The following is a 22,724-nucleotide window of genomic DNA, read 5'->3' on the forward strand; positions in this document are numbered from 1 at the left end:
AACAAGAATAAAACTGTTAGAGACATCAGGCAAACCTTAGGCATAACGTATCAGAGTGATGGCGAGATCAAAGTATAAAGGAGAGAAGGAACTGCCCAAGATCCAAAGCATACCATCTCATCTGTGAAACACAGTGGTGGGGGTGTTATGGCTTGGGCATGTATGGCTGTTGAAGGTACTGGTTCAGTTATCTTCATTGATGATACAACTGCTGATGGTAGCAGTATAATGAATTCTGAAGTGTATAGACACATCCTATCTGCTCAAGTTCAAACAAATGCCTCAACATTCATTGGCCTGCAGTTCATTCTACAGCAAGACAATGATCCCAAACATACTGCTAAAGCAACAAAGGAGTTTTTCAAAGCTCAAAAATGGTCAATTCTTGAGTGACCAAAAGTCAATCACCCGATCTGAACCCAATTGAGCATGCCTTTTATATGCTGAAGAGAAAACTGAAGGGGACTAGCCCCCAAAACATAAGCTAAAGATGGCTGCAATATAGGCCTGGCAGAGCATCACCAGAGAAGACACCCAGCAACTGGTGATGTCCATGAATCACAGACTTCAAGCAGCCATTGCGTGCAGATATGGAACAAAATACTAAACATGACATAGTGAAACCAAAATGTATAAAAGTACCCTTTAATAAAATCTGACAATGTGCACTCTAACCACATGTGATTTTTTTCTATTACAAATCTCAAATTGTGGAGTACAGAGGCAAATAAATAAATGATGGGTCTTTGTCCCAAACATTATGGAGGGCTCTGTGAAATGTATTCAATTCCATTTCTAATTTGAATCTTGAAGATAGGGAAATGCTTTGGAGAGTCAGGCAAGTTTGTCAGGAAGCAAAAGTTACCATGAGTTTTTTTTAAACTGCAAAAATGACCTGAATAGCAAGTAGCAGAATATAGATACTCTGATAATAGAATAGCTATCTATATTAAAAAGTCTGGATGATTTTTGGCTTGGAAGATGTTGAACTTGGAGGTAGTTACAACTGTCTCCATCCTTCTTAGTGGTTGACGCATTGGGAATGGAAAAGAAACCTTGGAAGTACCTTTAACTTGTCTGAAACCAGTGTCCACGTCAATAGTTTCCTAAATAACTGTAAATTCTATTATCACCACCAAAAAGAGGCATGGGAATACATGGAAACACCACTGAAAATTCCTCTCCAACTTTTATACCACATGGTGGTAAACTAGTGGCTTCCATGTTAACAGTGGGACCATATCCTGGAATTCCTTATCCAATTGCATTGCAAGCATTTCTTTTGCATGGACTGCAGCCATTCACCATCTAGGTCAGTTGGAGGAAGAGGTGGAGTTGGGAGATAGAGATAGAAGGAGTCAGGTTGGGGGAGAGGTTTGGGTGGAAGGGGAGAATAAAGGTGAAAACAGCTTGGTAGGTGATAAGCGGAAACACAAAGGCTACCTTTACTGGAATCTGATAAGGAAGGAGATAAGGGAGTGATGAATGGTAGATGGAATCCATGAGGCCCAACACAAACAAGAGGAATTGAGCTATCAGTTACAACATACCTAAAGAGAAAATGAGTGGGACGAAAGACTAAAGTGAGAGTGCTGCAAACTCAGAAGCATCTGCAAATGAAAAAGGATTCCGCAGTCATCCAATCAGCAATTGATTCCTCTAAAGTAGAGAAGACCACAACACAAATGCCAAAGGAAAGAAACTGGATGTGGAAGAAATTCAATTGAATTACTACTTCATCCTGATCGCTTGGGTCCCTGGAATGTAAAACAGGGTAGAAGAGCATGGTTACATTCCTTGCATGGGAGAAAGTCAAATAGAGTGGATGGTGGAGATGGAATAACATCTAAAGAATTGTGAAGGAAAGGACTATTCAGATTCTGGGGGGGGGGGGAGGGTGAATGCAGCACATTGTAGAATATCATCAAAAGTGTCAGAAAGTATTGAGGAAGTCGCATTGATTGTGGATATTGGTGCAGTGAAAAACAAGGACAATGAATACTTTCTCTCTGCTGTCAAGAAGAGGTGTGGTTAGACCAGAATGTGGGGAAAAAGATGTGATGGAGAGCATTATGAATACAAAGCTTAACATGACCCACTTGATATTAAAATCATATTTGTACAACACAGAAATTGGTGCTCAGCCCAACATACCCATGCCAACCACGATGCCCATCTTTTCTAATCCCTTTTGTCTACATTAGGCTGGTATCCCTCTTTCCTCTCCAAGTACCTGTCCAGATACCTTTTAAACATGGTCATTATGTCTGCCTCAATCATTTCCCCTGGCAGTTGAGAAAAAAATTATTTCTGAAATTTCTCCCCGTCCACCCTTACTTATGTCCTATGTCCTCTATTTTCTGTCTCCCCTACCGCAGAAAAAAGACAAACTGGCCCATCTTTGACACCCAGAATTGCATAAAATAGAGGTTTATTTACAGTTTGAAATCTGCAACACCGAGAGTTCTGCAAAATATCATCTATTAGTAATTTGATATTTGTAATGTGCTTCTATTTATAAACCCCAGTAACACAAACAAAAGATTATGTAATCACACGAGCACTGGAAAAAAGTGCTTTCTTTCACACATACAAGTTCAACAAAATCTTTACTTCATGGTATCTGGGTTCAGTGGTTAATCTTCTCCTTAATCCATCTAGCCTGAGATGAAGCATATTAATCTCTACCACCATTACCAAGATGGAAAATATCTTTCTGTTCCTAGCTGCTGAACCCATGTATATGGCTGCAGAAAAGATATATATAAGAGCGGAAAGCCAAATATGAATGAGAGTGAAAATGATTTTGGGACAAGTTTTATTAGAATACACGACAAAACGTCAGCATCTAAAAGAGAATGGACTAATTAATGACAGTTTGCATAGGGAAAGGTCATGTCTTACAAACTTGTTTGAGCTTTTTTGAGGAGGTGATGAAGGTTCTACGGGAAGGGGCATGGATGTTCATAAGTTCCAAGAGCAGAATTAGACCATTCATCAATAGTGTGAAAACAGGCCCTTCAGCCAAACTTGCCCACACTGGCCAACATGTCCCAGCTACACTAGTCCCACCTGCCTGCGCGTCGTCCATATCCCTCCAAACACCCCCCTCCCTCCAAATACACATAGAAAAGTGGATAGTAGTGGAGAAAGACACAAAGGCTGGAGTAACAGTTGGACAGACAGCATCTCTGGAGAGAAAGAATGGGTGACATTTTGTGTCGAGGCCCTTCTTCAGACCCTCCAGAGATGCTGCCTGCCCACTGAGTTACTCCAGCATTTGTGTGCAACTTCGGTGTAAACCAGCATCTGCAGTTCATTCCTACATGGATAGTAGGGGATGGGGTATTGCTTGGCCTGGAGATCTGTAACTGACATCTTGCAGGATTTTGTGAAATGTGATGTATATAATTGACTTAGATAAAAATGTAGATAGTTTGCTTATTCAGTTTGGAGATGCAACAAACATTTCTGGAGTTGCAGACAGTGACAGAGGCTGTCAAGTGATTTAGCAGGATATCGATCACTTACAGACGTGGGCAGAGAGATACCAGAGGTAGTGTAATCCAGCCGAGTGTGAGATTTTTCTTTGAGGGATCAAATACAAGGAGAATGTTAACAGTTAATGGCAAGACCCTTAACAGTGTTAATGTACTTGGTAACCAAGTACATAGCTGCCAGAAAGTAGCAGCACAAGTAAATAGAGCGGTAAAGAAGCCATATGGTACACTTGACTTCATTAATCAGGGCATTGACTTAAAAGAATCAGGAGTAATGTGGTAGCTTTATAAAACTTTGGTTAGAGTGCATTTGAAGTGCTTTGGTCGTCCCATTAGAGGGATGCTGTGGAGGTGTTTCAGGGGAGGAAGACGTTGTTTATCATAACACTGCCTGGATTAGAACATATTAGATAGAGAGGTTGGACAAATTTGGATCATTTTCTCCAGAGCAATGGAGGTTTAGGGAGACCTGTTTGAAGTTCATAAAATTATGCAAGGCATTGATAGGGTGGTTGAAAGGCAGAAACTTTATCACTGGGTGGAAATGTAAAATATTAGAGGGCATATCTTTACAGTTATAAGGACAAGTTTAATGATGCACAGGGCAAGTTTTAAAAAAAAACACAAAGTGGTGGGTGCCTGGGATGCATTACCAGGAATGGTTGTGGAAGCAGAAACGATAGTGGCTTTTAGATAGGAACATCAATATATAGTCAATAGTGTCTTATTGCCCTGTCACAAAATGGAACAAATTAATTTATTTCTTCTAACAGCACATGGAAGTATATGGAGCACATGCAGACAGAAAAGATCAGATTAATTTGGCATAACGTAAGTCAATAGGTCTGCACTGTGCTGTATATAAAACATATAATTATACTATCAAACAAATGGCTAAAATTCCAATACCTAGGTGTAAAATTTAGAGTGGAGGCTTAGATATTTTGTGAACATTATATGGTTCACCATTTCCTTGGAAATATTGTTTTTCGCCTCGGAGAGGATAATCTTATAATAGAAGGCAAAAGCCACATTAATCATCCGTCCATTTTATTCTGACCGATTTATTGGCATAGACTCGAAGTTTTAGATGTTAAAATATAAAACTAAGATTTAAAACGGGTAACGCGATTGTTTAAGCAAATTAGTTTAAAAAAAACATAAATGTTGGAAGTATTCTGCAGATGCGTCACCATTTGTGGAAAGAAACGGAGTTAACGCTCCAGATCGAAGATTTCGTCAGAAATCTGTCTACAAGACTTAAATAATTTTCAAAGAAACAAACACCCGTTCATAAATGACACTATAAAACATTTCGATGAAAGGCCATCGACCCGAACGTTAAGTTTCCTTCCTGCTCCACAGACGTTGCCGAGCGCTTCTGGCATTTTCTGCTGCCTCCAGCATTTGCAGTGTTTTCTCGTCCGTTACTGTGACACCGTCAGCCTCTTCCGTTTCATGCACCGGAAGGGTTCGTTAAAAACCCAGTGGGGGGGGGGGGAGCGGAAAAAAAACATACCCTAACACGATTTTGGAATAAAGTTATTCTTCGACAATCACACGGGAATACCAGCCGGGCCACGCCGCCCCCGCTCCGGTGCAGTGGCCCCCCGGGGCCCCAGACGCCGCCGCCGCCAACAACAACGTGACGCCATGCAAGTGAGGGGCGTCGCGCCAACACGCGGTGGGCAGAGTGAACAGGAGGTCGTTCCCCGCTGCCGCCCGATCGGCGACTAACCCGTTCGGTCGGTCGGTGCAGCTGACCCATCACCCCATCAACCCTCCTCCTCCCCCCTCCTCCCCCCTCCTCCTCCTCTCAACGGACCACTCCCGCGCCATTAAAAGTAAAAATCACCACCGTTGATCTCCTGGAAACAGAAAGCTGAGACTGTGAGGGTGGACGGGCGGTCAAGGAGTGGGCAGGCGACGGGCGCTCACCTGTGCGGACGATGCGATGCGGTGCAGCGCAGTGAAGTGAACGGACGGCCCAGCGGACACGGTCGCGGCCAGCGCTCGGCTACCGGCCAATGTGCTCACAAAGGCCCGCGGCTCACGTGACCGCCTCAACCCTGCGCCGCCGCCTCAACCCGCCGTGCGTCATCCGCCTCGTTAGCATAACCCCCAGGATTCATTGCGTAAAACCACCTCAGTCAACAGGAATTATGTTGAGTTAATGGCGTCTACAAAGCGGGTAAAGGAAACAAAATCTTATGGTCCGTTTTGGCTTTAAAGCCGTATGTCTCCGAAGTCATCTTGATGATTTTCTTGCAGTGGTTGGTGAGTTATTTGGACACAACAGCGATTTGTCAAAAAGGAAAAAAAATCTCTTCTATCATCGTGCAGAAGATGCAGTGCACATGTTGGTTGTCTCTTCGTAAAGGAACCATTTCGACTGTTTCACATAACCGATGCTGAGGTCAAATGATGAAGGTGCATTGAGATTGAGTACTGTTTATCGGCATAATTTCGATAATTGATTATTTTTTATAATAAAGGAACAGACTGGGATATTTATAACTACTAGAAGAAAAAGACATGGATGGCATTTCTACCAATTAAAGTCGTTCACTCAGTCAACAGTTCAGGCTGCTAACCTTTTAACTGAACCAAAGGGTCATCCCAAAACATCACCTATCCATGTTTTCCAGGGACACTGCCTGGCCCTTTGACTTACTCCAACACTTTGTATCTTCTAACCTTCCTCCAGAACTGGTCTCACTTTCCCAGCCTAATGCAAGGGCACGATCCTGAAACTATAACACTTTTCTCTCACCATTGCCGTGCTCTGGCACAGTATCTTCAGCAGTTACTGTCTATACAGTACACCCTCTATTATGGAACTCTTTATAATAGATTTCAGTTATAGCAGATCAAATCGGTCGTAGACCAAGTTCATTGTTTCATGGAATGGCCGCCACGCGGTTGGAGCAAATCTTGTCTCGGTCTGCGTTTCCCGCCACTCAGTATCAGAGCATTGTGCACTCACCCTGTTTACAGTGTTTGGTCACTGCTTTAAATTATCATTGCGGTGATTGACCATGGCTTCCAGAGAGAACGGTGGTGTAAAAAGAAAACGTGTCAGCCTAAGTGTAAACCAGAAACTAGAACTCATAAAGAAGTTAGAGGCTGGCGCTACAGTAGCGCACGTATGTGAAGAATATGGTGTGAAAAAACAAACTGTGTCAGACATACGAAAAGCAAAGGACAAGCTTACTGCATTTTCACTAAAGTTTGGAGTACCTTCCACATCTAATACTTCCTCTGTTGGTGGAAGGAAGCATATGAGAGTTGCACAAGATAAAGATCTTGAGGAAGCAGTCTACACGTGGATCACGCAAGAACGTTCCTGTGGTGTAAACGTCCGAGGTTCAGAGATCCAAAATGCAGCAGCCAAACTAGCCAAGCATATGGGAGTGGAGAAGTTTCAGGCTACTGCTGGGTGGCTATGGCGATTTAGAAATCGCCATGGCATGGTTAAAACAGTTATTCATAGTGAAGCTGCCAGTGCACCAACAGAAGTAGAAACTTTCAGGACGAGGCTGAATGATGTAATCAAGAAGGAAGGTTTTCTACATTCCCAAGTGTATAATGCAGTTGAAACGTGTCTGTTTTGGCGGTCACTCCCCCGAAATACCCGAGCATTTAAACGTGAAACTGCCATACATGGCCACAAATTGAACAAAGAGAGATTTTCAGTGTTGTGTTGTGCAAATGCAGATGGTATGCATCGTCTACAATTAGCTGTCGTGGGGAGATCAGCACGCCCACGGGGCTTAGAAGACATAATGTGCCAGCTGCCAGTGCATTATTACAACTCCAAGAAAGCTTGGTTTAATTTGCACATTTTTAGTAATTGGTTTTTCTCTCATTTCATTCCTGCTGTGCGTAAGTATCAGGAAGATGTCCTCAAACTTCCTGCAGATGAAGTTAAGGCGCTACTGATTTTGGATAACACACCTGCTCACCCAAATGTTTACAAGGCTGTCAGTAATGATGGGAAAATTAGGTGCATGTACCTGCCACCTGATACAACGCTGATCCAGCCAATGGATCAGGGTGTAGTTGTAGCTTGCAAAAGACTATACCAGTGGTGGTATTTACATGAAGTTCTCGGGGTCATAAAAGAGGAGGAAGATTTTGTTGATGATACCCGAGGGAAACCAAGACTCACTAACGTCAAGAATTACAATCTGAAATCAGCAATATTCAACTTAGCAGCATCGTGGAAGGCTATGAAAAGTACAACACTAGCTATTGCATGGAAAAAACTTCTGTATAATGTGGATGCAGAATATGACTTTGAAGGGTTAGAAGTCAGGGATTTTCATTGTATCCTTCAAAGGGCAGGAGAGACTGAAGTTACAGAAGATGATGTTAGCACCTGGCTAGAAGATACAGAGGGTGATCCCAGGTACCAGGTTTTGCCAGAAGATGAAATAGTGAATGAAGTTCTCATTGGCGATAACAGAGATAACAGTGATGATGATAAAAAAACTGTGAATAATAAACCAAAACTCTCTACTGTACGAGATTCAATTGATACAATTATCTCCTACATTGACTTATCATCCCAACCTGATGTGCAGCCTTTTTATGAACATTTTAGAGCATTCAGAGAGATTATTGCAAAGAAGCATCAGCAGGGTAAGCAAATGAAACTTGACAATGAAACTGTTGCTTAAGCTGCTGACCCAATCCCTCCTCATTCTTTCAAGTGTGTGGGCCACAGCCAGTGGGTACAATGTTATAAGTTTATTCACAATGTTTAAAGTTTATTCACAATGTTTATAGTTTAGCATGGAAGCCCACCCAGTCTGCGCCACCAAAGATCACCCATACACTAGTTCTTTCCGACAAACCACGTCTTTGGAAAGTGGGAAGAAACCAGTGCACCCAGAGGAAATCCACGTGTCCACAGGGAGAATGTGCAAACTCCCTACAGACAGGACCCAAGGTCAGGATTGTACCTTGGTCTCTGGGGCTGTAAGACCACAACTCGTAACACTGCGCCATTGTGAGGGGAGGGGAGGGGCAGTACAAAGCCTGGCGTGACAAGTGGATGTGGGGGGGGGGGGGGGGTTAATATGCAGATGGTTGGGCACAGGTCAGAGATGAACAGACATAAGGTGTGTTAAAGATGGAAAAAGTGAGAATTGTGAAGCCAGAGAAAGAAATATAGGTGGAAGGCGAGGGAGAAATGGCTGTGAATCCAGGTGTGCCAGTGGGAAGATGGTTGTCTGTAGGTTAGTTACCTAAAATTGGATAATTCAATGTTCATACTGTTAGGTTGTAAACTACCCAAGTGGAATATGTGGTGTCCTCGTCAGAGCCCAGGTCGGATCCCTGCCTGCCCTTACCCCTATTGGGTTTTCTCCATCCCCCCCAGCATCCTCCTATCTAAGGCAGAATGGTCAGTTCTCAACAGAGACCTTGTCTTTGTAGCCCTGAGCACACACCACAAGGTCTGAACCCGCCGTGAGTTGAGTTCTTCCGTTGCCTCTATCTACAGTTTATTTCCTCTGGGAAGGAGTTCACTGCTTAGTGACAGCCTTCTCTCATCACCAACATCCCTCCTCCTCAAGCATTCCGCCCCCTCTCCTTCCAGTAATCCACCCTCCCTGGATCTTTTTATTTCCATATGCCGGCACGACATCAACTGTCTTGACTTCTCCACTCCACTAACCTTCTCCAATCTCACCTCTGAACGCACACCCATATGTTTACTCAGTAACAATCTAAACATTGTTATTAAACCCGCCAGTGAAAGGGGTGCCATTGTGGACGGGCGAGCTGACCTCTACGGGGTGCTGATGCCAGGCCCCATCTCCTCATGCCTCGGCCCTTGACCATGACCCCACAGACGCACACCAGACCATCATTTCCCAGAAAGTTACCAATCTGACGATATTCCCTCCACTGCTTCCTATCTTATCATTCCCCAGCTTCTCACTGCCTGCTCTTATCTCCTCCACAAAATCCATAAACTGGACTCCTGTCAGATCCATACTTTTGGCGTACACCTGCTCCACTGATCTTATCTCCAAATCCCTTTATTCCATCCTATTTCCCCCCAGGCCAGGTTCTTCCAACCTACATCTGAGACACCTCTCACGCCTTTCAATCCTTCAGTAACTTGCCATTTTCAGGCCCCCTCTGTCTCATCTTTACCATGGGACATCCTGTCCCTTTACACCTTCACCCCCCCATGTCGGGAAGGTCTTGAGGCCCTCTGGTTCTTCCTTGAACAGAGACCCAATCAGCTTCCCCTATCTAGACTCTCTGGCTGGTGGGACCTAGTCTCACCCTCAAAAACATCAGACTCCTCTCACTTTCTTCAAGTTACAGGTGTAGCCTCACAAGGGGCCCAACTTTGCCTGCATTTTGTTGGTGACATCAATCAATCCTTATTCTAAATGTACACTGGCACCAAATCATTCTCTGCTACCTTGACGACCGATTTGTGGCTGCCTCCTGCAACTGTGCAGAACACGTTGCTTTCATTAATGTTCCCACTAACTTCCATCCTGCCCTCAAATTCACTTGGACCATCTCTGACACCTCTGCCCTTTCTTGATCAACATCACAGTTCAGGCTATCAACTGACATTTATTACATACCCATCGAGTCGGTATCTGGACTACACTTCCTCCCAACCTGCCTCTTGCAAAGAAGCAATCCCCTACTTTCAATTTCTCCATGTCCACCGAGATGCTCCCTAGATGAGGCTCTCACTTGCAGGGCATCCAAGGTGTCCCTTTTCTTTAGTAAGCGTAGTTTCCCCTCTTCTGTCTTAGATGGGAACCCCGTGGAATCTTCTCCTCTGTGTCCCGTAGTTCTGGTCTCGCTCCTCCTCCCCTGAGACGGAATAAGGATATAGTTTCCCTGGTCTTTGCCATTCACCCCACCAGCCTCCGCACCCAACTCTTCATTCTCCAACATTTCTGCCATCTTCAATGTGATCCCAACCCCTCCCCAGATATTTTCCCCTACAACTGTGGGAGATGTATAACTTGGATGTGAGGGAGATATACCCTCCCTCGCATCCATCCAAGGACCCAAGAAGTCCTTCCAGGTGAGGCAGAGGGTCACGTGCACTTTCTCTAACCTCATCTGTGTTTCCGATGTGGCCTCCTTTACATCAGCGAAACTAAGTTTAGACTTGTCAGTCCGAACATGTTCGGTCCACCAAGACCTACTGGATCTCGCAGGTGCTAACCATTTTAACTCCTCTTTCCATTCCCATACTGACCTTTCTGTCCTGGATCTCCTGCATTGCCAGACTGTTCCTTGTGTCTAGAGCTTTTATGTGGCTTTTCTGGCATCTTCACATTCTCACTTTAACCTGTCCAGGTGTTCCACTACTTTTAAAGGTTTCTTCAAATACATAACCCACTTCTCTATTTCTGTTCTGCCTGTTCAATTTTACCCTTAAAAATACATTGCTATTGCTTGTTTAATCGAATGTAAACTATGCAATCATTTTGCGGAAGAACTGTGCCCTGTCCACAGTCAATATTCCAAGCTTTTAGAAACATAGAAAATAGGTGCAGGAGTAGGCCATTCGGCCCTTCGAGCCTGCACCGCCATTCAATATGATCATGGCTGATCATCCAGCTCAGTAGCCTGTACCTGCCTTCTCTCCATACCCCCTGATCCCTTTAGCAAAAAGGGCCACATCTAACTCCCTCTTGAATATAGCCAATGAACTGGCCTCAACTACCTTCTGTGGCAGAGAATTCCACAGACTCACCACTCTGTGTGAAGAAATGTTTTCTCATCTCGGTCCTAAAAGATTTCCCCCTTATCCTTAAGCTGTGACCCCTGGTTCTGGACTCCCCCAACATCGGGAACAATCTTCCCGCATCTAGCCTCTCCAACCCCTTAAGAATTTTATATGTTTCTTTAAGATCCCCCCTCAGTCTTCTAAATTCCAGCGAGTGCAAGCCCAGTCTATCCAGTCTTTCCTCATATGAAAGTCCCGCCATCCCAGGGATCAATCTGGTGAACCTTCTCTGTACTCCCTCTAAGGCAAGAACGTCTTTCCTCAGGTTAGGAGACCAAAACTGCACACAATACTCCAGGTGCGGTCTCACCAAGGTCCTGTACAACTGCAGCAGAACCTCCCTGCTCCTAAACTCAAATCCTCTTGCTATGAATGCCAACATACCATTCGCTTTCTTCACTGCCTGCTGCACCTGCATGCTTCCTTTCAATGACTGGTGCACCATGACACCCAGGTCACGTTGCATCTCCCCTTCTCCCAATCGGTCACCATTCAGGTAATACTCTGCTTTCCTGTTCTTGCCGCCAAAGTGGATAACCTCACATTTATCCACATTATATTGCATCTGCCATGCATTTGCCCACTCGTCTAATCTATCCAAGTCACTCTGCAGCCTCCTAGCATCCTCCTCGCAGCTAACACTGCCACCCAGCAGTCTTTTTAACACACCTTCTCTTTTCCACCTGTCCATTCTTGGTCTTTTCCATTGCTGAAGAGGCCACACTCAAATTGGATGAACAACATTTCATATTCTGTTTGGGGTGCTTACAACTCAATGGTATGAAAATTGAATTTTCCATTTTCAGGTGTAACACCTGCTGTTTTTGTCTCCCTTTGTTCTTCACTCCCAATCCCTCCCTCATCGGTTTCCTTCTGCCCATTATCTCTCCCCATCTGGCTCCACTTATCACTTATGCTTCTATACAAACTCCTCCACCTGGTTCCATTTGCCCATTATCTCTCCCCATCTTGTTTCACCTATCACCAACCCGTCTCCATCTCACCCCATACATATTGTTATGTACTGTCCAGTGACTCACATTCACTATCATGGCGTGCTTCAATAAGAGGCTGGTCATGGCACACATCAACACCAAGATGCCGCAGCTATCCCCATCATCGGCCGAGCCTGGCCCCTGCTCATCCCCGAGAATCGTCGAGGAGGGTAGAGGGAGTCTGCGGCAGCGGATCCAAGAACAAAGTGTAGTCCAGATACCGACTCGATGGGTAAGCAGGAAGCTGTATGGTGGCCAGGCGAGTAGCATGATGACAGTTCACTGGCCGATCTGGATTGAGGCAATAGCTGAAGGCTCTTCAGTGGCCTGGGACTTCACTAGATTGGTTGCCATTCCAGGAGACAGAGCACCTGCAGTGACACAGAGCAGTGAAGCAGCAGTGAAGGACGCGCCTACAGCTTCACCTTGCCAGGCCGACCCTGCAACAGGCCCAGGACAACGGGCCTTTATAACCAGCTGCACTTAAAGCAACTTGGACTTTGAAAATGGCGCCAAAACCTGGCGACTCATATATGATCTCAGTGGACTATTTCTATACACTTTGTACTTATCTGGCATTGTGCATAGTGATAATTTTCTGATCTGTATGCAAACAAAAATCACTCTACCTTGGTACATATGATATTAAAGAACCATTGAACCCAGCCTCCCAAGCAGCCTTGGTCCTCTACCTCTTGTCCTTTACCTACTGCAGGGACCATCTTCCTAGCCTAATATCTAGATCACAAGGCCATCAGGCTTTCATTTATTGACTATGGCTCTGCCTTCAACGCCATAATCCCAAATAATCTTATCTCCAAACTCCCAGATCTGAATCAGCACCCTCTTCTGCAAATGGATCTTCAACTAGCTGACCTTCAGACCACAATCAGTGAGGATAGGTGATAAAACAACTCCATGTTAATTCCCAACGGTGCCCCACAAGGATGCATTCTCAATCCCCTACTATACTCCCTACACACACACAACAGTATGGCCAAATTTTGCTCTAACTCAATTTACAAGTTTGCAATGATGTGTCAGAGAATAAGATTGATAATTTGAATGCATGGTGCCAGAACAAGCTTGCTCTAAACGTCAGTAAGACAAAATGCTTTAGAAGAGGAAAAACCAAGGAATCACAAGCCTATCTTCATCAATGTCAGCGGTGGAGAGAATTCTTGATTAGTATGGGTGTCAGGGATTATGGGGCAAAAGGAGGCGAATGGGGTTAGGAGGAAAGATAGATCAGTCATGATTGAATGGTGGCGTAGACTTGATGGGCCAGTTCTACTATCACTTATGAGAGAGTCAACAAATTCCTGGGTGCGCACATCTCTGAAGATCTGTCCTGGGCGCAGCACATTGAGAAATCATGAGAAAGCCCATCAACCGTCAGTGTTAAGGTCGAAGTGCTGAAGACACTGTCGTATATGATGGCGGACAAATCTTCAGGACCTGATCAGATATATCCGAGGACATTGTGGGAAACAAGAGGAAATTGCGGGAGCCCTGGTTGAAATTTACGAGTCTTTAAGTACAGGTGAGGAGCCGGAAGACTGGAAGGTGGCAAATGTTGTGCCTCTAGTCAAGAACGGCTGTAGGGAAAATGCTGGGAACAAAAGGCCAGTGAGCTTAACATCTGTCATTGGAAAGTTACTAGAGAATTCTGAGGGACAGGATATACAGGCATTTAGACGGGCATGGGCTGATTAGGGATGGTCAGCATGGGTTTGTCCGTGGGAGGTCGTGTCTCACAAATCTGATTTGAGTTTTTTTGAAGACGTGACCAAAAAGGTTGATGAGGGCAGAGCTGTAGATGTATATATGGATTTCAGCAAAGCATTCAACAAGGTTTTGCATGGTAGGTTGCTCTGGAAGGTTAGATCGCATGGGATCCAAGGAGAGATAGCTGAATAGATTTTAAAAAATTGGCTTCATGGTAGGAAGCAGAGGGCGATGGTTGAAAGTTGCTTCTCGGGCTGGAAGCCTGTGACTAGTAGTGGGCCTCAGTGTTCGGTGTTGGGCCTGTTACTGTTTGTCATCTATATCAATAATTTGATGAGAACATACATGGAAAGATTAGCAAGTTTGCAGATGACAAAAGTAGGTGGTTTTGCAGATAGTGAAGATGTCTGAAAAATTGCAGCAGGATCTTGATCGATTGGCCAGGTGGGTGAGGAATGGTTGATGGAATTTAATACAGAGAAGTGTGAGGTGTTGGATTTTGGGAAATCAAACATGGGCAGGACCTACGCAGTGAATGGTAGGGCTTTATGTATGTAACAAATAAACGACTATTGATATTGACTATTGACTTTGGGGACTGTTGTAGAGGGATCCAGGAGTGCATGTGCATAGCTCCAGAAGGTGGAGTCGCAGGTAGATGGGGCAGTCAAAAAGGCATTTGGCACATTGGCCTTCGTCAATATAGAAGTTAGGAGGTCATGTTGCAGTTGTATAAAACATTGGTGAGGCTGCATTTAGAGTATTGTGTTCAGCTCCTCATCTCCACCAAGTCAATCTCCCCCACCACACACTCTACACTGACAAACTGCATCACTGAAATAAAATCTTGGCTTCAATCAAATTTCCTCAAACTCAATTGCAACAAATCTGAAATCATCATCATTGGTCCAAAAACGCTCACCAAATCCACCCAAAACTTCATCCTCAACATTGATGGTCTCCCAGTATCCACCTCCCCTCACATCCGGAATCTTGGAATCATCTTTGATCAAACCCTCTCCTTCGACAAACACATCAAACACATCACAAAGACATCCTTCTTCCACCTCAAAAACATTGTCCGTCTCCGTCCATCCCTCTCCTCCACAGCTGCAGAAACCCTCATCCACGCTTTCATCACCTCCCGTCTGGACTACTGCAACAGCCTCCTCTATGGCGCACCCTCAAAAATCATCAGTAAACTTCAATACATTCAAAACTCCGCTGCCCGTCTACTCACCCACACCCCGATCCGTGACCATATCACCCCCGTCCTTTACAAACCACTGGCTCCCCATCCCCCAGAGAATCCAGTACAAAATCCTCCTCATAACCTACAAAGCCCTCCATAACCTGGCCCCATCCTACCTGACCGACCTCCTCCACAGGCACACTCCCACCTGCACCCTCCGCTCTGCTGCTGCCAATCTCCTATCTCCCCACATCCGGACCAAACTCAGATCCTGGGGGGACAGGGCTTTCTCCATCGCTGCTCCCACCCTATGGAACTCACTACCCCAAACCGTTAGAGACTCCTCCACACTCACCACATTCAAAACATCGCTGAAGTCTCACCTGTTCAGTACTGCCTTCAACCACTGAAGGTCACCTCACCTTCTGTCTCCTTTCTCTGTTTGTTTACTTATTTACTTATTTATCTATTTATTCATTTCCCTATGTTCTCTAAATCTCTGTAAAGTGTCTTTGAGTATATGAAAAGCGCTATATAAATAAAATGCATTATTATTATTATTATTAGTTCTGGACACCATGTTATAGGAAAAATATTGTCAAATCTGAATGGGTTCAGCGAAGATTTGCGAGGATGTTGCCAGGACTAGAGGCTGTGTGGATAGGGAGAGGTTAGGTATGCTGGGACTCTATTCCTTGGAGCGCAGGAGGATGAGGGGTGATCTTATTGAGCTGTATAAAATCATGAGAGGAATAGATCAGGTAGGTACACAGAGTCTCTTGCCCAGAATCGGTGACACGAGGACCAGAGGACATAGGTTTAAGGTGATGGGGAAAAGATTTAATAGGAATCTGAATCTGAGGGGGTAACCTTTTTCATGCAAAGGGAGGTCAGTGTATGGAACAAGATGCCAGAGGAGGTAGTTGTGGCAGGGACTATACCAACATTTAAGAAGCAGTTAGACAGGTAAATGGATGACAGGTTTGGAGGGATATGGATCAAACGCGGGCAGGTGGGACAAGTGTAGCTGGGACATTTTTGGTCGGTGTGGACAAGTTGGGCCAAAGGGCCTGTTTTCACACTATATCACTATGACTCTAACACATGTACTTCCTTCAACGATTAAGGAGATTAATTATGGTGATGAATAATCTCTTGAACTTCTACAGGTGTGTACAGCAGAGAGCATATTGACTGATGGCATCACGGATGCCCAGGAACAAAGGAGATTACAAAAAGAGGTGGGTACTGCAAGTCCATCACAGCTATTGACCTCCCCACCAAAGGGATCTAAAGGGGGCTCTGCCTCTAAAAGACAGCCAGCATCAACAAAGACCCACATCACCCTGGTCACACACTCATTTAGTTCCTACCACATGGAAAAGTGGTACAGGAATCTGAAAACTGACCTCCAGGTTCAAGAACAGCTTCTTCCCAATATCCTTTACTCTTGTACACTACAAAACACTAACTAAGAACTGTGTTGGTGGCACACTAAGGACTGTTGGTGGCACTGAGGACTTCAGGCATTTTACACTAGTAATGGGTTTTTTCTCTTTTGTTATGTTATTTATTAGTACTGTGTTTGCAGGCCTGTTGTGCTACGGCAAGAACAAATTTAATTGTTCCATTGTCAGAACATATGACAATTAAGCATTCTTGATACCCAGTAATGGTGGGCCGGTCATGGAACAATGACAGTACGGAGTGCAGGAAGGAGAAAGAGTCTATAAACACGGTGTCGAGACAATAACCTCTCCCTCAATGTCAACAACATGTAGGAGCTAGTTATTGACTTCAGGAAACAAAGCATCAATGGTGTCTAGGAAATGGTTGAGAGCTTCAAGTTCCTAGACGTAACTATTACCAACAACTTGTCCTAGACCAACCATGTTGAAGCTACAGCCAAGAAAGCACACCACCTCTACATCTTCAGAAGATCGAGGAAGTTAAGCATGTCTCCACGACTTTTATTAACTTCAATCGATGTACTGTGGAAAGTACAGTAAACCCATGTTATAACAGACCATGGAGGGGGGAGGGGAAATGGTGTCCATTGTTGCCAATTGTCTGCTATAACCGGGTACGGTAATATTGTGTAGTAGAAATAAACAACAGCAGGTACTGGTTAATACAGATAAGGACACAAAGGGTGTCAGGGGTTATGGGGACAATGCAGGAGAATGGGGTTAGGAGAGATATATCAGCCATTATTGAATGGCGGAGTAGACTTGATGGGCCGAATGACCTAATTCTGCTCCTATGACTTATGACCTCATGAAGTGCATCTCTGGAGAACATGGATACTTGACGTTTCAGGTCGGCACCCTTCAGATCGATTCAATCTGCTGAGTTACTCCAGCACTTTGTCATTTCACCTTAAAAGCAGGCGCCGCTATTGATGGTCTGCACCAGCGAGCCCTTCTTTACTAGCTGCTGACCATCTGGTTGACCCACCCGTTGTTGATGCTCACTTTGTAACCCCTGGCCAACAGCACGTTCTTCAGGCTGTGGCCATCGGCAGGATACGCTCGTTCACCACGGGCTCCCTCCTCTCACCAGCTGCTTCCTGTCGACCGTCACTTTGTCTTTTGCCAGAGTAGTAGCGAAGCACTCACTACTTCCCTCGCCGCCGCCGCCTCCTCCTACTTCACCAGTCGCTGACATCTTCCAATGTGGAGTATGTCGGCGACTCTGGGAGGGAAGTGGGGCGGGGTTAGAAAGAGGCTGAGTGGACAAAGTGACAGGAGGAAGAGGAGGGGGGGGGGGAAGAGGTAGAGCAGACAAGGCAACACGAGGAGATGGAGGTGGAGAAGGCGAGTGGCCAAAGTGATAGCTATCAGAAAGAGGCAGGTGGGGAGGGGTACGGTGCCCCATGGTCATCGATCGCATCCTGTAGTGGCAGCTGCTTGAAGAAACACTGTTGGCTAGGGGCTATGACGTGAGCCGCAACATCAGTCGCGTCAACCGGACAGTGTGGCAGCTGGTGAAGGCCGTGCACCTTGAGAGCCAGGGAGGTCCATCTGCTATAACCATATTCTATTATAAACAGGTCCATTAAAACGCGGGTTTATCGTATATTAATAGAATGTATCACAGTTCGGTTTGGCAACGGCTCGACCCAAGACTGCAAGAAATTGCAAAGAACTGTGGATGTAACCCAGTCCATCATACAAACCACCCTGTCCCTATCGATTTCATGTACACTTCATGGTGCCTTAGGAAAGCGGCCAACATCATCAAGGACTATTTTGACCGTGGTCATTCCCTCGTCTACCTTTTCCCGTTTGGCGGAAAATACAAATGCTTAAAAGCACATACAACTGGATTCAGGAACAGTTTCTTCCCCGGTTGTCAAGACTATTAAACAGTTCTTTAATAAGGTATGATGTAGTCCTGACCTTCCAACCTAGCTCATTGTTGACCTTGCAATTATATTTTTTAATCTGCACTTTCTCTGTAACAGTAACGCTTTAATGCTAGAACACCAGATTCCAGCCTTGTACTTTTCTCTTTACACTATCAGTTGTACTTGTGCATGGGTTGATTGTACTCAAGTATATGATTTTTGACAGGATGGCATGCAAACACCCTTCTCTGTATCTCAATGCACATGACAATAGTAAACCAATACCAATATTTCTTGTGTAGGAAGGAACTGCAGATGCTGGCTTAAACCGAAGATACAAAAAGCTGGAGTAACTCAGCGGGTTGCCTGTCCCGCTGAGTTACTCCAGCTTTTTGTGTCTATCTTCTAATATTTCTTGTACCCTCTCAGCCCCAATGCAAACCTAATGGTTTGGGAACAGCTCCATCCAGGACCGAAAGAAATTGCAGTGAATAGTGGACGTAGCCCAGACCATCACACAATCCAACCTCCCTTCCAATGACACCACTTATACCTCACACCACCTGGCCACTCCCTCTTCTCCCGTCTCCCATCAGGCAAACGGTATAGAAGTGTGAAAACGCACACCTCCAGATTCAAGGACTGTTTCATTCCAACTGTTATCAGGCAACTGAATCAGCCTACCACAACCAGAGAGCAGTGATGAACGACTACCTCATTGGTGACCCCCAAATATCCTTGATCGGACTTTGCTAGCGTAACATTGCACTAAACATTATTCCCGTATCATGTATTCATTCACTAACAGTTCGATAGTAATCATGTATTGTCTTTCTGCTGACTGGATAGCACGCATCAAAAGCTTTTCACTACCTCGGTACGCGTGACAATAAACTAAACTGAAACAGGGTCAAATTGTTGGCTTACGCATTTTGCCTCCACTGCTGCCTCTGCACACGCTGAGCTCTAGTGCTTTTGTTCTAGATTCTGACATCTTCAGTATTTTGTCTGCTATATATCCAAGTCAAGAAAATAAAAGAAAATCTTGAGTAAATATCTTGAAAAACTGTGGTTCAAACCTTGGGCATAGCATTTTTCACCCCAAAAAATAATTGTTCACCATTTCCCATTCCGTGCATTAATCGATTCCACTTTTGTTGACAAGTTTATGAAGAAAATTTGTATGCAAATCTACATGTAACATCAACATCTTTGCTGTTCTTCAAAAATATCACTTGCTGGTTAAACACAATTTCCTTGCAGCAAATCTGTCTGTTTACATTTGCCCAAATTAATAATATTTTATTAACAATTGTATTTTCTAATAGCTTCCACAGCACCAAGGTTAAACTACCAGCTTCTACTTGCTGTGCTTCTAAATATGTACTTTAGAAATGAAAGTACAACATTCAAATTCCTGCACTTCATAAGTTCATGAATCGGAGGAGCAGAATTAGGCCATTCAGCCCATCGAGTCTACCCCGCCATTCGATCATAGCTGATCTGTCTTTCACACTCATCCCCATTCTCCTGCCTTCTTCCTATAACCTTTGACACCTTTACTAATCAAGAACCTGTCAATCTTTGCTTTAAAAATACCCAATGATGGCCTCCACTGCCGTTTGCTGCAATGAATTCCACAGATTCACCATTGACTAAAAAAAATCCTCATCTCCTTTCTAAAGATACGTCCTTTTATTCTGAGACTGTGCCCTCTGGTCCAAGACATTGGGCCCATAGAGTCTGCTCCGCCATTTGATCATGGCTGATCTATTTTTCCCTCAACCCCAATCTCCTGCCTTCTCCCCATAACCTTTGAGTATACACACAAAAGTTGTGTGCAGCACATCAAAACAAACGTGACATTTACCGACCCAGCTTTTATTTTGGGATAGTACAAGCACAATGTGTCTGATTCTGCAAATAAAGCAATTCTGCAGATTCCTGAAAGATTAATTAGAAACAGATAATATTGTTGACAATCAGCAGCTTGGGCAGCAACTGTGGAGAGGAGAAAGAAAGAGTTAACATTTCCTGTCATAAAGCTCTGAAGCCCGACAGCAAAGAAACAGAAACCTGCCTTTCACTGCACCGGACCTCTCATCATAAGTAACTTTTTATTGATATTTTTTAAAATTGCATGTTTGAGATTCTTGCAGGAACATGTGACAGAATCAGCAGCTAGTCTGAAGGTCATTGTTATAGAAAGTTGCATGGCAGGTCTCCTTGTAAATGCCATATGTTCCATGATGAAAGACCATTACAGAAGACACTAAACATTTAACCCGTGTTATCCTTCACACAAACTGTCAGACCCAACATATTAGAGAGAGCTGGCCAAATGAATGAATGAATACGTTTATTGGCCAAGTATGTGCATATACAAGGAATGTGTCTTGGTGCTTCGCTCACAAATGACAACACAAACATACAGTTAACAATTAAGAATAAGGCATACACACATCTAAACAATAAGGATACAACATTACGGTCTAAACATGTGGGTGAAAATAAACCAGAACAAAAAAGAGACCACAGACTTTGGTTATTGAGTAGAACTACTCATGGAAAAAAAGCTATTTCTATGTCTGGCTGTGGCTGCTTTGACAGTCTGGAGGCGCCTTCCAGTGCTTCAAATATTTTGTGGCCAGGGTGAGAGGGGTGAGAGATGATCTTGTCCAGTCGCTTCATGGCCCTTGCAGTGTATAGTTCGTCAATGGCGGGGAAGGTTGCAGCCAACAACCTTCTCAGCTGATCAAACAATCTGTTGCATTCTCCAGATATCGTGCTTGGTGGCTGAGCCAAACCAGACCATGATGGAGAAGGTGAGGATGGACAATGATAGCAGTACAGAATTGGACCATCATTGCCTGTGGCAGATTGTGTTTCCTAAGTTGCCGCAGGAAGTACATCCTATGTTGGGCCTTTCTGACTGTGGAGTTGATGGTGGCCCCCCATTTAAGGTCCCTGGAGATGATGGTTCCAATGAACTTAAATAACTCCACAGATGTGACTGGTGGTGTTGATGATGAGTGGGGGGAGGGGAGGGAGAGCTCTTCGAAAGTCTACAATTAGTTCCACTGTCTTAGGAGCATTGAACTCCAGGTTGTTGCGATGTCACCAGGATGCAAGTTGTGTCTCTTCCCGTCTGCAGGCAGATTCCTCCCCATCCTGGATCAGTCCAATCAGGGTTGTGTCATCCACAAACTTGAAGGGCATGACAGAGGAGTTTGTGGAGGTGCAGTCGCTGGTGATGAGAGAGTAAAGGAGAGGGAAGAGTACACAGCCTTGCGGTGCTCCTCTGCTGAGGGTCTGTGGGTCCGAGATGTGCTTTCCCAGCCTCACATGCTGCTTCTGTCAGGAAGTTGATGATCCACTGACAGAGGGGATCAGGCACAGTCAACTGGGAGAGTTTGGAGTGTAGTAGCTCTGGCACAATGGTGTTAAATGCAGAGCTAAAGTCCACAAACAGAATCCTGGCATAGGTCCCCTTGCAGTCGAGGTGCTGGAGGATGAAGTACAGGCCTAGGTTGACTGCGTCATCCACCGATCTATTGGCCCTGTATGTAAACTGCAGAGGGTTCAGCAGGGGGTTAAAAACTCTCCACAATTTCTTATGGATTTAAAAAATATATATATAGCATCCAGATGCATCAACCCAACAGGGGGGAAGCCGCTGAGAACAGTGGGGTGACTCTCCGGGGGAAGGGTTTGCCGAGAATGAAGGGGGACTCGGGCGGAGGCCAATTGCTGCCACTTGCGGAGATAGGACTGTTCGGTGAACTTATGTAACTTTGTCAGTGCCTGAAATGTGGTAACACTTGTATACTGCCTAGGTGATATATGCTGTATGATTTTACCAGGCTGCAAAACAAAGCATTTCACTGTACATGTGACAATAAAGAGTCATAGAATCATTGATTCCAGTCTCTCATCTGCCTTGGTCTTGAACAAGATCCCACTCCCCTGCCAATCTAGTTTAAACCCACCCATGTGGCATGAGCCTGCCAGAATATTAGTTCCCTTCCCAGAGTTAGGTGCAACCCTCTTGCACACATCACCTCTGCCCTAGAAGAGATCCCAATGGTCCAGAAATCGGAATCGCTGCCTTCTGCACCAACTCCTCAGCCACACATTCATCTCCTCTATCTTCCTGGGAGAAAAAGATGCACGGAAT

General features: G+C 44.7%; 2 protein-coding genes across 6 annotated transcripts in view; one reads left to right on the top strand and one right to left on the bottom strand.

Annotated features, from left to right (window-relative positions):
* Positions 1-5,598, bottom strand: part of ubap2a (ubiquitin associated protein 2a) — a 76,200-nt gene extending 70,602 nt beyond the window's left edge. For 3 of the 4 annotated variants that reach the window (XM_078431337.1, XM_078431180.1, XM_078431100.1), the window contains exon 1: positions 5,439-5,598. The gene's annotated coding sequence lies outside the window, so the exon portion shown is untranslated. Of the gene's footprint in view, positions 1-4,834; positions 4,858-5,438 lie in introns of those variants that run through there. The other variant, XM_078431253.1, reaches the window with a different exon arrangement.
* On the top strand, positions 5,265-17,849 carry LOC144612005 (tigger transposable element-derived protein 7). 2 transcript variants are annotated; one of them, XM_078431476.1, is made up of 2 exons: positions 5,265-8,144; positions 12,316-12,376. In XM_078431476.1, the coding sequence occupies exons 1-2, from the start codon at positions 6,539-6,541 to the stop codon at positions 12,348-12,350; spliced, it is 1,641 nt and encodes a 546-aa protein (XP_078287602.1). In that variant the 5' UTR covers positions 5,265-6,538; the 3' UTR covers positions 12,351-12,376. The 2 variants fall into 2 exon arrangements, with proteins under 2 accessions (XP_078287602.1, XP_078287694.1); XM_078431568.1 differs by lacking the exon at positions 12,316-12,376 and adding an exon at positions 16,368-17,849 and having other exon boundaries at positions 5,266-8,144.
* Positions 17,850-22,724: the final 4,875 nt, after the last annotated feature.

The sequence above is a fragment of the Rhinoraja longicauda genome, chromosome 1, assembly GCF_053455715.1.
Source record: "Rhinoraja longicauda isolate Sanriku21f chromosome 1, sRhiLon1.1, whole genome shotgun sequence".
Lineage (NCBI taxonomy): Eukaryota > Metazoa > Chordata > Chondrichthyes > Rajiformes > Arhynchobatidae > Rhinoraja > Rhinoraja longicauda.

What these genes read in the sequence shown, in the direction of transcription:
- LOC144612005 (XM_078431476.1), top strand. Translation starts at nt 6,539, where the DNA reads ATGGCTTCCAGAGAGAACGGTGGTGTAAAAAGAAAACGTGTCAGCCTA. An exon ending in TGCAAAGAAGCATCAGCAGG is followed by an intron (nt 8,145 to 12,315) that starts GTAAGCAAATGA and finishes TGTACTGTCCAG; the next exon opens with TGACTCACATTCACTATCAT.